Source organism: Capra hircus, chromosome 7 (genome assembly GCF_001704415.2).
Source record: "Capra hircus breed San Clemente chromosome 7, ASM170441v1, whole genome shotgun sequence".
In the NCBI taxonomy this organism is placed as follows: Eukaryota; Metazoa; Chordata; class Mammalia; order Artiodactyla; family Bovidae; genus Capra; species Capra hircus.
In genome coordinates this window covers 45,599,661-45,616,671 of record NC_030814.1, presented here as the reverse complement: position 1 = coordinate 45,616,671, position 17,011 = coordinate 45,599,661, and the positions used below count along the sequence as shown (strand labels likewise).

The 17,011-nt window shown below is 44.8% G+C and overlaps 1 protein-coding gene across 4 annotated transcripts in view; it reads left to right on the top strand.

Moving 5' to 3' along the window:
• The window catches only part of GRIA1 (glutamate ionotropic receptor AMPA type subunit 1), a 355,242-nt gene continuing 339,747 nt past the window's right edge, over positions 1,517-17,011 (top strand). For 2 of the 4 annotated variants that reach the window (XM_005683203.2, XM_005683204.2), the window contains exons 1-2: positions 1,517-1,970; positions 5,002-5,139. In XM_005683203.2, the coding sequence (XP_005683260.1) occupies positions 1,889-1,970; positions 5,002-5,139 (220 nt within the window). In that variant the 5' untranslated portion in view covers positions 1,517-1,888. The remainder of the gene's footprint in view (positions 1,971-5,001; positions 5,140-17,011) is intronic. The other 2 variants (XM_013965710.2, XM_013965711.2) reach the window with 1 other exon arrangement.

Below are 17,011 nucleotides of genomic sequence, written 5' to 3'. Positions count from 1 at the left end.
TTACCACTGAGCCACCGGGGAAGCCCAGTGCGGTACCTGGCGCATGGGAAAGAATAAACATTAGCTATAAAATCACTTGAGCTAATTAATATATATGAAAGTACAGAGGAAATCATAAACCATCCAACCTGTAAGTTGTTCCTAGTTTAGGGGCTCCATGGAACAGTCAGATATTTCTTGCAAATCCCAGCCCTTGTAGCTGTCCTGTGTGTGTATGTGATTATGTAATCTTGGTGAGGGAAGAGAGGAGTTTTTTGATAAAATGGCCTAGTCAAGTGGCAAAGCAAAACCAGGTTCAAAGCCTATTATTCTCTCCTGTTCTAACCGTGGAAAAAAATGTGGTTTCCTTTTCATGGATTTTCAACTGTTGGGTGGGGGTTCTGACCAGGACAGTGGGCAAATTGCCCAGAACATTCAAGCTCATAGGTTGAAGTGTATGCTGGTGCTGAAGGTCCAGATTCCATCTTAACAAATCTATATCTTTATGATTTAATCCCTGGAGCCTTGTTTGTTTGTTTTTCATGGACACTTCCCAGGGCTGGTTTAAGAAGAGAGTGAGGTAACCCTGTGAAGTCGCTTCAGAAACTGTAAAGTGCTTTGTGACTGCTCAGATGACTGCTATGCAACCCACAGGACGGCCCTGAACACAGCTGTCTTCTTTAGGGACTGTTTCAGCAGAAGCCCCTGTTCAGCAGGGTCTAGGGAGTTCCAGTTTACTCTAGACATGACCAACATCCAGAGATCATTGAAAGAAGCCTGGCTCCTCTCACTAGAATCCCTGCAAAATGACTCATGTAATTGCTCTGTGTAAGTATCCTTAGCCTTTATTGTACACCCACAAGATTAGGATGCTGTAGACTCCTGTGGAATGCAGAGGAAGGGGGAAGGGGGCTCATTTAAAATGCAGAGGATTGAGGAGACCACCAATCCCACTTGTAAAGGCAGCAGGGACCACTGAGTGTCCAAGTCAAGACACCTGCCGATCATTCCAGACCCTCATGTCTGCCTCTCTAGCATTCCTCCCAGCGTGGGGGTGGGGTAGGGGTGGGGGAGCCTCTTTCCTTTAAAGTTCCTAGCAGGGCTTTCTAGGGTCTTCCCCTCAGGAATTAGTTGTAGGAATAATTGGGCCAGTGGAGTGCAGGAGATATATCCAGCACAGCTCTCGCACTCCTAGAAAAGTGACCTAGATCAAGCAGCAAGCAGCGGGCGGATGCAGGACTACTGTGGGGACCCCCTGCCACCTACTGACTTACAGCTGAACCCACATTCCCAGTCGCTTCTGCTGGCTGGGGGGCTGGGGGAGGGGGTGCTGAGGAAGGCGGGGGAGGGTGAAGGGGACTGGTAGGGCTGTCCCTTTCGGGAGCAAGCTCCAGGTATCACACCCCCTCACCCGCACACCCACCCACCCATCATCACACCCAACCAGGAGGCTAAGGTGAGAATGGGGAGGCAGGGGGCCATGGGGAGAGGAGGTCAGCTGCGGATCCTGGGAGCTGGCTTACTGGTGGGTATTAGCATAGCGCTGGCTGCCAGAGTGAGAGTGAGGGGGAGAGCGAGGGAGCAAGGGAGGGAGCGAGAGGCAGGCGGCGAGGAGAGAGCAGAGCAGAGCAGAGCAGAGGGGGAGCGGCGCTCAGCTCGCAGGAGGACAGGCTTCTCTTTTCCGTGCTCAGTTAATCTGGCTGTCAGTTGGTGTTAACGCTGCAGTTTAAGCGCTCGGATTCCAAGGGAAACAGACAAACCTCGCAGAAGGCAGGCAGGAAGCAAGCGAGGACGGAAGGAACGGCAGGAGGAAAAGAATCGGCAGAAGAGAGAGAGGAATAAAGGGAAGGGGGGAACACCAAATCTATGATTGGACCTGGGCTTCTTTTTCGCCAATGCAAAAAGGAATATGCAGCACATTTTTGCCTTCTTCTGCACCGGTTTCCTAGGCGCGGTAGTAGGTGCCAATTTCCCCAACAATATCCAGATCGGTGAGTGAGAGGGGCAGCCTGGGGTGGGACTTCATGGGTCTGGCCAGTTTTTTGAGGGGGAGGGGGTTTGTGTCCTCCCCCACCCCCACTATGGGCTGTTGTGCTGGGCTATCTACCCCAAGCTGTCCAGCAGAGATGTGAAGGCTTGGGCAATGGTGTGGGGAGGGGGCTTCTCTGGATGGGATATGGGGCAGAGAAGCAAAGTGTGCTCTGTCTCTGTCTCTCTCTCTCACACACACAGACACATACACACACACAGGTCCTCACACACCACTCACACTCTAGGCATGAGCATGTGAAATGGAGGAACCACTGCTTTGGAGAAAAAAAAAAAATCAGGCTCTAACAAGGAAAGAGGTGGTAGGTGTTTAAAGAGTTAACTCCATGGCTTGGTAGATGGTGCCTGATTTCATTTATTTATATACATATGAGTGGTGTGTGTATTTATGTGTATGATTATGTATTAAATATACACATTTATATTTGAGAGAGGCAGTGATTTCTCCTCTGGGGGAGGGGAAAGAGACCCTCTAAAAGAAGGAGGGAAGGATGCTGGGTTCATTGCATCCACTAAAATAATCCTAAAAAGCCACCCCCAACCCCAGGCGAAGGGGGCTCTCTCTCCCACTCTGGACTCTCCTAGCTGCCTCTGTCTGCTGTCTGCCATGCTGGGCTGGGGGTTCCCGCTCCTCCGATTCTGGAACTTCCTAGCCTGTTTTCCTCCCCCTACTCCCTCAATCGCCCACTCCTCTTGGATTTTCTGTCCACGAGATGGTCTGCCTTTTACACACACACACACACACACACACACACACACACACACACAACACACACCCACATGTCCCCCTCCCCTCCTCTTAGCTTCCCCATCACTGAGCTCCAGCCTCACAACTTGGAGGCAGGTTTCAACGTGATGCTGCATGCTTTTCTTGTTCCCTGTTTCCCCTTCCTTGTTGTCATGCTTCTCAAAGAAGACCCCCACCCTCCCTGAATTTATGGGACAGCGGATAGATACTGCTTCTCCCAGTAATAACGGGTGAAAGCCAAACAAACAGGAGCAGTAACACCAATAATGACGCGCGTCCACAAGGGCTCGGGAATTCAGTATGACCAGCATCTCAGGGCTGTTTGTGTCCCGGAATCCAGCAAACTGCTTTGCTTGAAGGCATCTTGCTGGGTCTGGGTGGTTTACTCTCTCCAGATAGAGGCAGGGCTCCACTAGGGACAGTTCCTGTTCCTAGGAGTTTGTGTTCCTTGTGAGCATGTGTGTTTGTGGGGCCATGTGTTGAAGGTGGTCTTTTGTTGGGCACACATGTGCTACTGTACTCTTTTGGCCTCTCCAGCGGGCTGGCTCTGAAGGTAGCTCCAATAGCCGAGGAGCAACTTGCTTTGTTTCCTGACACCTGTTAAGCTATATCCTGAAGTGTGTCTGTGTATGTGTATTAGTGCCTTAGACGCAAAACAAAACTTCCTGCCTCCGGAGACACTTCTCTTGCAGACCAGCCTATAGCCACCTACCTCCCCACCCCCACTCACTCTCCTTCATTCATTGCAGGGGAGGAGGGAGACTGGGAAGTGTTTGGGGTGTGGTCATCTTGGGGGGGGGGGTGGAGCATCAGAATCAAGAAGGAGTGTTTTGTTTTTACTCTTTAAAATGGAGGCATATGACCATGGGTAAATCATTTGCTCTTACGAGTGGCATTCTTTATGCTGGTACTTAACGTCTTACCCATACTTTGCTGATTGGAAATACTTGTCTTCAGATATGTGTACTTGCTTTCTCCAAGTGCATCTGTGTATATTGCCATGGATGTATAAATGCACGAGATGTTTTGTGTACATATCTGTGGTATGCTTATTTATGTATCTCTGCAGATTTTTTGTCATATTTAGCCCCAATTTGATTTCAAATGATTGAACCATTATTTTTATTTTCACATAAAAGGTTGAACTGTTAAGTTATGGAACACACACTGAAAATATCACTGTCACCAGACAGTACTTCATTCTACTTGCACTATCTATAACAAAAGCCTTACAATTTATTTACTGGTTGTTAAACACACATCTACTGTATAGGAAGTTACAAATGCATCATATTGGGATTGGGATTTCTGAGGAATCTCAGATTAACTTCTATGTAAACACTCACTATAGTTCAGTCTCTGGAAACTGCTGATTTCAGTTCACAGAAACACATTTTAATTTATTTACATGTCGGCAGTAAATACGAAGGTAAGGTGTGTACTCATGTTGCTTGGAACAGGAGCCCCACCAGGCACCTCTGGTTCTGCTTTTTGCTAGAATAGAATGCTAGCATCCTCTGGATGTTCCTGAGCCCCCACATCTTCCAAGTCCAAGGTGTTACCATGCAAATACACACAATGGCAACCCCTTATGTAACAAGTCACTCCTGGGATCATGAGTGATGAAAGAACCAGCGAACACTCTGTGCAGATAATCAAGAGTTTTTCAGAGGAAATGAATAAACTGGAGAGGGCTGGCAGACAGGTCTTGCCAGGTCAAAGACTACAAGGGTCAAAGTCAAAGAAAGGGTTACAGCGCTAGAGAAGCTCACAGGACCCCAGGGCTAGAGTTCACTCTGTAACACGCATTAATACTACTTCCTGTATGGCTCTCTAATGAGAACTGGGTCTGACACAGGAAAAACTAGACACGGCTAGGGTTTATGTGCGCACAAGAGCATAGGCTGCTTAAGCGGTTTGCTTGAGCGAGAGGGAGAAGAGAAACTCCACAATTCTGTTTTCTCTGACCTGAACTGAGTTGAGGGGTGAACAATCAAATCTTTGGGCAGAATGACAGACAATTAGAGGCTTTATCAATAAAAGCTCACCTGTAGAAGTTGAAGCCCCAGGATCCAGTTGAGTCCAAGTGAATTCTGATCCCCAGAATCAGGCAACAACTAGTGACTCTGACCTGGGGAGAAGAAATGGGCCCATGTGGGGTGGGCTGTTGAGGAATCAAACTTATCTCTAGCCCAGATACCATGTTGCATTTTCTGTCTTTGCAGGGGGATTATTTCCAAACCAGCAGTCACAGGAACATGCTGCTTTTAGATTTGCTTTGTCACAACTCACAGAGCCCCCAAAGTTGCTCCCCCAGATTGATATTGTGAACATCAGCGACAGCTTTGAGATGACCTACAGATGTAAGTAAATGCTTCTATTTCTGAGAATTCTTTCTGCGATCAACCATTAAAGGGAGGACCCATACATAGCAGGTGGTGTCGCCAAAACGTTGAGTTGTCATCCCTTGTCTTAAGAGAAAGGACTCCAAGAAAACTGTCCAGGGCCTTGTGAATGATTCTGTTCATTGATATTTGAGATCCTACTGTGCTTCATGGAATAGGTTTGCATTCGCGCTGTCTGCTAACTCTGAATGCCAGCCTGATGGATACTGGGGTTGACTGCATCTCCCCTAAACTTGCAGAGGTCTTCTGGTTTACTTGAGAGTTTCATACATAGGAAACTTCTGAGAGGCGTAGAATGAAAAGTTTTGACTTGGAGAATGTGGTTTACAATACTTATGTCCTTCCTGTGCACAGTTAAAAGAAAATGCCGCTAGATAAGAAAGGATACCTGAGGTGTCTATTTAGTTTTCCATTTTTAGAAAGGACCGATAATTATTTTAAAATCTGAAGCCTACATTATTTCCAAAGTGTTTTGAAGTGACTGATGGCTTACATAGTTTTGGGGTGGCGTTTGAGCACAAAAAAGAACAGAGGTGACCTCAAGAAGGAGAAAGTGACAGTGAAGTCGTTCAGTCCTGTCTGACTCTTGGTGACCCTGTGGACTGTAGCCTACCAGGCTCCTCTGTCCATGGGATCTCCAGGCAAGAATACTGGAGTGGGTTGCCATTTCCTTCTCCAGGGGATCTTCCCCACCCTGGCATCGAACCCAGGTCTCCTGCATTGCAAGCAGATGCTTTACCCTCTGAGCCACCAGGGAAGCCCAAGAAGGAGAAAGGAGAGATGAATTTCAGCCATCTGAACTGAATGTATTACAAAATGCAGGCAACAAACACCATTCTGAGTTTTTCTTGACTACCGACCGGGTGAAAAGGAAACCTGTATGGTGGCATGACTGCCATTTTAAGACAGCTGAAAGCACAAAATTTAATCAGTAGCGACATTTTCCCTCCAGGGATTAAGCTCACATGGGAATTGATGGCATAAAGTATAAACTGAATGGGCAAGAACAACTTGAAACTGGATTAAATTGGCATTGTAGGCTCTGGGTGCCACTGTGGCCTCGGTTGCTTCTGCTGAGCTGTGGATGGCAGAAGGCATGTACCATATTCCCTCCGTCTCTTTGCCATGGTTCCCCTCTTGACAAGCTCTCAGTAATTTGAACTAAACATGCCTTGAAGGCTCAAACAGAGAATTCAGCATTCTCCCTATTCCTAAGAACACTCAAAAGATAATGTATATGCAGATTCCAAGAATTTTAATTATTAATCCAACAACTGGAATTATTATTATAATTACTCTAATTACCCAGCCATAAAGAAGAATGAAAGAATGCCATTGGCAGCAACATGGAAGGACCTAGAGATTATCACATTAAGTGAAGTCAGAGGAAGACAATCATATGATATCACCTATATGTGGAATCTAAATAAATTATATAAATGAACTTATTTAGAAAACAGAAATAGACCTACAAACATGGAAAACAAACTTATGGTTACCAAAGGGGAAAGTAGGGGTTGGGGGATATATTAGGAGTTTGGGATTAACAGATACACAAGACCATACATAAAATGGATAAGCAACCAGGATCTACTGTATAGCCCAGGGAACTATATTCAGTGTCTCGTATTAACCTATAATGGGAAAGAATCTGGAAAAGTATATATATACAGCTTCCCATATACAGCTTCCCTGGTGGCTCAGTGGTAAAGAAGCTGCCTGCTAATGCAGGAGACACAGGAGACGGTGGGAAGATCCCATGGACAGAGGAGCCTGGTGGGCTACAGTCCATGGGGTTGCAAAGAGTCAGACCTGACTAAGTGACTGATCACACATACACATGAAGTATATATATGTGTGTGTGTGTGTGTGTGTGTGTATGAATCACTTTGCTGTACACCTGAAACATTGTAAAGCAACAATATTTCCATCAAAAAAATTATTATTATTTCAGATTCCATTTACTGAGGACTTACAGTGTGCCAACAACTATTTTATGGACAATTATAATAACCTTCATTACATTTATTGAGCATCTACTATGGCCCAGTAATGCACAAGTCACTTTCATGTGTTGGTTTATATAAGTTATTTTATTTAATCCTCACAGGATCCCTACAGTGCTCTATATTATTAATATCTTCCTTTTAGAGAAGTTGAAACTAAGGCTGCAACAGGTTATACAACTTGCTCAGGGTCACCTAAAAAGCAAATGGTGGCCTTGTGAGCCCAAGGTCCTTGTTCCTGGGCACTGTGATAGATACACAGATCCCATGGTAACTAGATCAATTTTACTGAGATTACCCAAGAAACAAAAGGGAGCATTCAGACTCTTTACAAGCAGTGACCTGATAAAGCCCCTAAGGAGGAAACTTTAAAAAGCTTCAAATTGTAGCTACGGTTTTGCATAGGAGTGAACTACTGAACAAATAAAACAGCAATTCTACATTTTGGTGATGCTGAAGTTGAAAATCTTGTCAACTGTGTTACTCATTATCCTTGAAAAAGAGCTGAAGTTTAATTGGTGAATTGTAGTTCTGTGAAGCCATCTCCCTGGAAAGCAAAAATAATATTGAGTAGGTATTTGGTTATTAGACAACCTTCATTTCTTTCAATATGGATTAAAGGAGAATCTTTAAGGGGAAGACTTAGGTGTGGCCATCAGTGTCTCTAGGAACCGCCAGAGACCATGCATACCTTTCGCATGTATGTGCCTATGCTTATCTGTTCCCTGGACAGAGGCTCCATAGCTTTCGTCATTCTCTCCAAGGAGTCCATTTCTCTAGAATGACTACAAGCTTAGGGAATCTGGAAGAAGCAACGGCTGGCATGCGTATTCACTCACACTGCTGAGAACTGTCTCCAGCAGAGCTTGGTGGAAAGAGATGTTAACTGGTATTCTATTGTCAAGATGTTGACCGGCAGGACAAGATAATACAAGATAAAAAATGGAGGAATGTTCTAAGGCAAAAAGTGATGCTTCTATACTGTTATCTTAACTACCTAAGACTTGATCTCTAATAGCGTTGCTGTCCATTTACTGAGAGGATTGAAATGTGATCAGGGTGTTATCCACTGTGGTTAGTGAACCTGAATCGAGTAGATCTGGGTTCTTCAACTTGATTCCTGCCAAATACCAGAGCATAGGTTTCTATGAATTTGGTCATTCTTTAAATGTTATGAACAGATACGGTTATTGGAAAAACAGAGACGATAAAAGATTTTTGTTCTCGGTGGTTTGCAGTTCAGTGGGGACACTGCTCAGGGGATTGCCTGAGAAACAGGAATGCTATTTTGTTCTTAGACCTTTAGTTTCTTCTCGTTAGTTCCGGGAACTGAGAGAGTACTAGGCAACTGGGGTGGTCATGGTGACATTGTAATTCCCAGCCTGCCTGGAAGATTCTCTGTTAATTATCATATGAGATTAGGAAACCCTCTGGGGCTGTGCTCACTGTGGTTCACTAGTCTGGGAAAACTGACTTATATCCCAGTTTGGATTGAGTGAAAAATATTGAAAGGAGCAGAGAGGTTTTAGGTACTATGCCTTAACTAATAATTTATTGAAAACAGAAAAAAAAAAAAAAACCATGATATTCGGATTTAATTTCATGTGCTTTTTGATATCTGGACTAGTAGTTAACCTTAAAGTAACTATCCCAGTCTTACCTCCAGAAAATAACCAAATCTTTATTTTTTCACCATTTTTCCGGTCATTTGATTGTTTTCCTATACGTTTTGCTATTCATGATCCCTCCACCAGAGGGTGGAGAAGGGAAAGGAGAGGAAGTGTAACAGGAACTATTCCTGCTAGATGTATTAGCAACAGGAGCCTGCTTAAATAGGCAGAATGGTGCTTAGAGTAGGGGATGCAGGAGAAACTGTAGCTAATACCTCCAGCCAAGAAGAGAGTTCTACGTCTTCTCTGAATCCCATCTTTCCTGCTCTCCTTTTCTGCCATCATTAAGGGGTAAAGTCACTGAATTGGCAACCCAAATGCTTTAGGATCTCCTCTGAGTAGTCTGTTGGGCCTCCCAGGTGGTACCTGGTGAGCTACAATCCACAGGGTCACAAAGAGTTGAACACAACTGAAGCAGCTTAGCATGCGCGCACGCACTGAGTACTCTTCCAGTCTCACAAGGGCAGGAGTTGAGGAGTCTGTCCATAGAGATGGTAGTTATGGACCAGCTATTCAGCCTATATTAGTGTCTTTATAACTATAAATAAAGGGGCAAATGAAATACTAGCTGGGGTTTCCATTAGATTTCGGAGGAGCATTGTTGCAATGATTTTTAATATTTATGTATTTATTTGGCTGCACCAGGTCTTAGTCACAGCATGCAGGATCTTTAGTTGCGGTATTCAAACTCTTCATTGCTGAATGTGGGATCCTGTTCCCTGACCAGGGATCGAACCCAGGCCCCCTGCACTGGGAGCACAAAGTCTTAGCCACTGGACCACCAAGGAAGTTCTGAGCACTGTTGCAACTGAAGTCTTACTTTTCATTTATCCATCCATTTACTTGTTCAGCAAATACACTGAGTTTACACTGTATGCTCAGCTCTGTGTCAGGTGGTAGGAACACCATGACCAACAAAGAAGACACAGTCTCTTTTCCTGTGGGGGGAGACAGTTACAGATTAGCTGATAGATCCTGTGCACAAAAAATTCACCCAGGGAGCTTGTTTAAAGCAAGACTCAGGGGCAGACTCTAGACTTTCTGAATCAGAATATTCAAGAGATAGCCCTGGGGAGATATGGTAGCAGTCAGTATGGCAATCACACTTGGAGAAATTCTCTTAAAAGTCTTGCATTCCATTAACAAGCATTTTTTGAGCCCTTAACCAAGCCCAGGCATGGTGTTAAGTACTTGAAATGCAGACAAAATTAAGACATGTTCCTTGCCTGGCAGGACTTTATTCCCAGTGAAACCAACTGTGCCGTAAAGAGAAAATTAAAATGTAATGTAAATGTTATAGCTCAGGTGGTAGAAATCCACCTGCAATGCAGGAGACCACAGTTTGATTCCTGAGTCAGGAAGAAACCCTGGGGAAGGGATAGGCTACCCACTCCAGTATTCATGGGCTTCGTTGTGGCTCAGCTGTAAAGAATCCGCCTACAATGCAGGAGACCTGGGTTCGATCCCTGGGTTGGGAAAATCCCCTGGAGAAGGGAAAGGCTAACCACTTGAGTATTCTGGCCTAGAGAATTCCATGGACTGTAGAGTCCATGGGGTCACAAAGAGTCAGACACAACTGAGCAACTTTCACTAACTCACTCACTCACTCACTCAAATGTTACAGCATCCATTAGCATGGAGGATCAGGAGATGCTTTGAGAAGTGGGGTTAGCCTCTCAGAGGCTGGTGGTTCAACTGAGTTTCAGTGATAAGCAGAAACATTCCAGGAGGTCAAGGGCGGGGAGCAGAAAGAGGTGAGATAAGTGTGTCTCGGGCAGGAGGAACAGCATATGCCAAAGAGAACTCTTGATCTAGTTCTTCACCTGCCCTGACCTCCTGTGGTACTCCATGCTGGCCTCTCATTGGCCAGTTATCAAACTCTGCAGAAGGGGTCATCCAATGGCCATCCATAAGCCACCGTCAGCAAAGTGTTTAAGAAGCATGGAACTGCACATTGAAAAGTGGACCTCTTAGCTCTCTTTGAAATTTTAAACCATTTGGCCACACTGGACCCTGGGTCTATGTAGCCCCACTGGACTAGAATTGGAGTATCCCACCTGGATGGCTTCTTTCTTTAACAGCTCACTACTCTCCTTGTCTTCACCTGCTTGGCTCCTGGAAGCATTGAGTTTTTAAGTCCCAGCTGATTTGTCCTGCAATGTTGCCGGTGTTGTGTGTTTATAGGTCAGTCTACCACCAGAATGTGAATTGCTATTCAGAAAGACCATGTATAGATATTGTTTGGTGTGGCTGAGAACACCTGGCACAGGACTAACACAAATGAACAAATGTTTCCAAGAATCAAAGAATCACACAGCATAGATGCTGGAAGACGACATGACAATCAGGTTGAGGTCGGTGTGCCTATTTGCAGGGCATCTCCCTCTGATGTGGATCTACTTAGGAAGCCCAAGGGCATTCTTACAAGACGTTAGGCACTGGCAGCAGACACATGCCTTCTTATTTCTTGCCGAAGCATCCCTCATCTTTTTCAGAGCTGCGAACTGAAAGTCCAGGGGCTTGTTTTGCTTGACTTGCACAATTCTTTTCAAACTTTGGCATAAAAATCCACATTGCTGGCTTCTCTGAAAAAAACCCGGGGCATCAGACAACTCTGGACCCACATTCCTGCTCAGCTCCTATGGTCTTGAGCTGAGAAATGCTGCCTGATTTAAGTGTAAGGCATAATCTCTCAAGTTTACCAAAGTCCTGCCTGCTCCTATCAGACATGTGACCAGTATAACAAAATCATGTTACTCGGCTGGGACTGTAAGCAGGCCAATGTGCTTACATACACCTGATTAATATCCTTCAGCATCTGCCATTTTATTATTTTATTTTAATAGTATCTATTCCTCAGTCTGCAATAAACAGTAGAGGACACAAAAGATATGTAACTGTTGCTCTCAAAAGATTGGTCTAGGGAATTCCTTGGCAGTCCAGTGGTTAAGACTCCATGCTTCCACTGCAGGAGGCTCCAGTTCGATCCCTGATCAGGGAACTAAGATCTCGTAAGCTGTAAAATACAGCCAAAAAGCAAACAACTGGCTTTCATGTAGTAATTTAAAAAATGGAGGACCAGTGGGATGGTAAACAAAGATTATTTTGAAGACCCATCACCTAACAGAGACTTCATACATGTCATCTTATTTACACTTTATAATAATCTTGAGAGGCTATTATTCCCATTTTATAGATAATGCTGCTGACAGTGAAAATGATTGTGTTTTCTCCATATTACACAGTGAATATAAGACTCTAAGCTAATATGTGAAGCCAGCTTTGCAGACTCCAAAACTCAGTGACCTTTCACCCTTGTAAGATCAAAGACATAAAAAACTGAAATGGCAGGAAAAAAGCCCAACACAAGACGTGCCAAAAAGAAGTGAAGCTCATGATTTAGGATTAAGTGCGAAGACTTCCAAGGCAGAGGCGGGTGGCTGTGGATAAAGAATGAGTATTGGGGGAGGTGGAACAGGGGTAGGCATTTAAGGGAGGAGCGGATCTTCAGAGTGTCATGAGAGGAACATTTTTGAGTGAGTAAAGTCACAATAATTCTCCTCCCCTCATCTCTACCACTACCGTATATGATTGTTTTGCAATCAAGGTAGAGAGTTGTGTTGCTTGTTTTGCGAGGCAGAGAGTTTGGATTTTATCTCTTGTATATACACTCAGTTACATGGCAGATGTCTTCATTGCTTGGTTTCTCCATCTTTATCTATGCCCTCACTTTGAGATACATGGGCCCCAACACTATCTGTGGGTGACTCTTGATAACACTGATGATTGTAATTTTTTTGTTCAGAAACGTGTTTATGAACATCACTTCCTCTGATTAGTCTGAAGACTTCAGTTGAGAAGGGTGACATTACTATTTTCTTGGATGCTCAAGAGAAAGTAGTTACATAGGACATTTGGAAAACTAAGGTTTGTTTATTTGTCTATGCATTCCTTCAAAGCTCTTTTATTATTGCCCCCCCACCCCCGCATGGAGTATATGTACCACTATGGCCCCCTTTCATACCCTTGTAGACTGTATTTATTGATTACAGAATTTTTTTCCACTGAATCTAGACATAGCCTTAAATTCCCTCTCGCCAGAGCATTCCAAGCAGCTACTACAAATTGCTCAGAGTTGCAGTTGATATACAAGATAAAATCCATTTGCCGTTACAAGGCACTACACTGGGAACTGGGGAAAATAAAATGCATTAGGCATTGATTCTCCCCTTAAGGAGCTCAGAGAAAATAGGCATGCACAAAAAAACTGATATGTTGGAGAGGTTCTCAGCACTCCCTCTCCCTCTCTCTCTCTCACATACACACACACACACACACACACACATGATCAGAGGAGGGACACACACACACATGATCAGAGGAGGGAAGGAAAACATCCAGTTGAAGGAATCAGACCAGGTTTCATAAAATGAGTACATTTGAATTGAATTTAGAAGGGCAGGTAGAATGTAGACGGGAAGATAGGAAGATACACACACACATATACACACACACCAAGTTCAACCACTGAAAAGTATATTGGATTGAAACTCACAGACATGGGCTCAAATGCCAGACTATATCCTTGGATCATTCATGTGTTAATGACGCGGAGGACCACTCCCAAGCTTCTGTGACCTCTAAGAGTCCTTCTCGGGCTGTATTTCTATGATAAGAATGAACAGGAAACTCCAGCGATAAATTAAAATAAGATGCTTTTGTACCAGCCTTTAGTTGGATGGAGGCTCACTAAACAAATTGAGACTCTGAGAAAATCTCCAAGCCTTTTCTACCAAGTTGCATAGTCAGGCTACATTTGTACATATAAAACAGGTATATTAAGCCAAACGTGGGCCTCAGGTGCATTCATTCAATATTCAACAGATATGCTACATTTAAAATGGACTTTATCTCTTGGATAAAATGGATAATAAACAAGGACCTACTGTATAGCACTGCCAACTCTGCTCAATATTATATAACAACTTAAATAGGAAAAGAATTTGAAGAGAATTAATATATGTATGTGTATAACTGAAGAACTTTGCTGTAAAAACTTTAGGTAAAAATTATCACAACATTGTTAATCAACTATGAACAAACGAACGTGAAGTCGCTCAGTTGTGTCCGACTCTTTGCGGCCCCATGGACTGTAGCCTACCAGGCTCCTCAGTCCATGGAATTTTTCAGGCAAGAGTACTAGGGTGGGTTGCCATTTCCTTCTCCAGGGGATCTTCCCAACCCAGGGATTGAACCCAGACCTCCCGCACTGCAGGCAGACGCTTTACCATCTGAGCCATCAGGGAAGCAACTAGGAATCAACTATACTCCAATATAAAATAAAAAGTTTAAAATCAATAGGTATTTATGGAGTGCTTACTACTGTGAACAAGAACAGAAGGCAACCCCATGCTCATGGAGCTTACTGGCTAGTAAGGGACACAGCTATTCGTAAACTAATCATACAAATAAATATGTGAAAGAAAGGCCATGATTCAATGGAAGCATATTACAAAGGAACCAGCATTGGGCAGAGAGATGAATAGGTGTCTGAGCTGAAAACTGAGCGCTTTCAGCAATGTGGTGCTGAAAACAGGAGGAATATTCTAGAAGCATTCTGGGCAGAGGACTGGTGGGGGGAAAGGGATGTGGGAAGCGTGGGGCTGGAGAGGGTGGCACAAGTCAGGCTTGGTGTGCCCTGTTATGGATTTTGATCTTTAGCCCAGGAGCTGGGGAAACCTACTGAAGGGCTCCAAGCAGAGGAATGCCACGTTCAGATCTGTTTTCTCAGTGGGAATCAGAGGCTCCAGAACACTTGACCACTTTCGTGCTCCCTGGAGACTTTTTGCTAATGCAGCAGCAACTATTGTTCCTTTACTCCTGTCCCCAACGTGGGGTGGAGTCTCACAGATGGGCAGAGGGATGGGGACGGACAGTGGGGAAAAGGCTGGGCATAGGGCTGACTCTGTGGTGTGTCCGTGATGTACTCTTGGAGATGACGCTGACTCAGCAGAGGGCCAGGAAATCTGGTGAGTGTGTGTGCAGAGGCAGAGACTCATCTAGAACTCCACTTAGCATTATCAACAGGGAAGGCTACATGACACTGAATCCTGCTCTCCACTCAAACCAGGCAGTTCAATGGTCCTCAAATTCATACTGCTGTTTCCTCCACCTACAACTTCCTCCTCGCACATCCCCTTGTCAAAATTCTGTCCTTCTGGTGCATCCTAGTTCTTATACCATGCATGATAAGCTGCTTCAGTCGTGTCTGACTCTTTGTGACCCAATGGACTGTGGCCTCTAGGCTCCCCTGTCCATGGGATTCTCCAGGTAAGAAGCGGGCTGCCACGTCCTCCTCCAGGGGATCTTCCTGACCCAGGGATCAAACTGGAGGTGTCTCTCATGTCTCTTGCATTGGCAGGCAGGTTCTTTACCACGAGTGCCATGGGGACCCTCCTAATCCACCCATGCACCCCTCTTCTTTGCCCTGTGGCCCTTTGTGTCTTCCTCACAGCAGATGTCAAATTGAACCCTGAGTTTTAGTTACCTGGACCCTTATTTTATCTGCCCGGCTGGACTAAGCAGCTTGGGGGCAGTGACTTTGATTTTTTAGCTTCCCATGACAGACTCTACCAGAGAATAGTGTGTGGGGGTACTAGTGAAATGAATGAGTGCATGAATGTATAGCTGTATATTGAGAAAAAAGTGAAAGTGTTAGCCGCTCAATTGTGTCTGACCCTTTGTAACCTCACTTACTGTGGCCCACCAGGCTCCTCTGTCCATGGAATCCTCTGTCTAGGCAAAAATACTGAAGTGGGTTGCTATTCTCCTCTCCACATTCTCATTTCTCCACAGAATCTTCTCAACCCACAGGTTGAACCTGGGTCTCCTATATTACAGGCAGATGCTTTATCATTTGAGCCACCAGGGAAACTGGATATTATGTAACATCAATGGCAGGGATGAAAATAAGGCTGCATTATTACTGTTTACAGAGTAGCACTTTGCTACAATGAGTTTTGAGAGTTTCAGCGTTGTGAATTCCTTTGGAAGGCTATTATAGCTATGTAGCTGAAAAGCGGGGGATGAAAAGTCCAATCAAAATTTCACTCCAGTTTCTACTGGATTGTTGTCAGTCAGGGTCCTAAGTAAGGTATATATACATAAAAATAGCACTAGGTCATGTCTGACTCTAGTGATCCCATGAACTGTATCCTGCCAGGCTCCTCTGTCCATGGGATTCTCCAGGCAAGAATACTTGAGTTGGTTGCCATTTCCTTCTTCAAGGGAACTTCCCAACCCAGGAGTTGAACCCAGGTCTCTCCCACACTGCGGGCAGATGCTTTACCAACTGTGTAAGTAAGGTATGAGGCTCCATTTTCTAAACAATGGATTTCAGGTTCAAGGCCTGGCTCTGCCATGGATGCCCTGCTTGGGCACGTCAGTTCTCTTTTTTGAACATCAGTTTCTTTCAAATGAAGGTAATAATTATAGCAGTGATGCATGGCTATTTTGAGAAGGAGTAAATGATGGTTGATTTCAAATCAACTTCCCACTCCATAAGATGCTGAGCGGTAGATACTTTTTTCCTCCCCTTTCCACAGATGAGGAAGCAGAGTTCTCAGGGGAGTGAGTGAGGCAATGGCCTGGGTTTCTGGTTCCGTCCCTAGACATGTGCGGCTGGGCTGGGAGTGCTTTCTTGATTTCACTGTATGCTGTGTCTACTCAGCCCCTTTTGGATGCTGCAGCTTCCTTTCTGCGGCAGCAGCCCCCTTCCTCCCCTGATGTCCGTGCCTGCTGCTTATGCCACACAGCCCTGCGTACCTTCAAGGGAACACAGCCCTGTGCCAGCTGTGGTCAGGATGTGCAGAGGACAGAGGTTACCAGAAATCTTTCTATATCCAGCCAGTCCCATGACTCTTCTGTAAGACAGCTTGCTGTCCTGCAGGCACAGGGAAGCCCAAGGTCACCAGAGGTCTGGATCCCAGAGGATGCAGGCAAAACCGGGGTTAATGAGGCAGCTGGAGGCTAATGACATTACATGGAATCTCTAGAATGGAAAGGAATTTTTTGAGAATAGCTTTTATTTTGTGTACAAAAGTAATTGTGTGTATTATAGAAACCACATGGACAGACACACCAAACACAATAAAA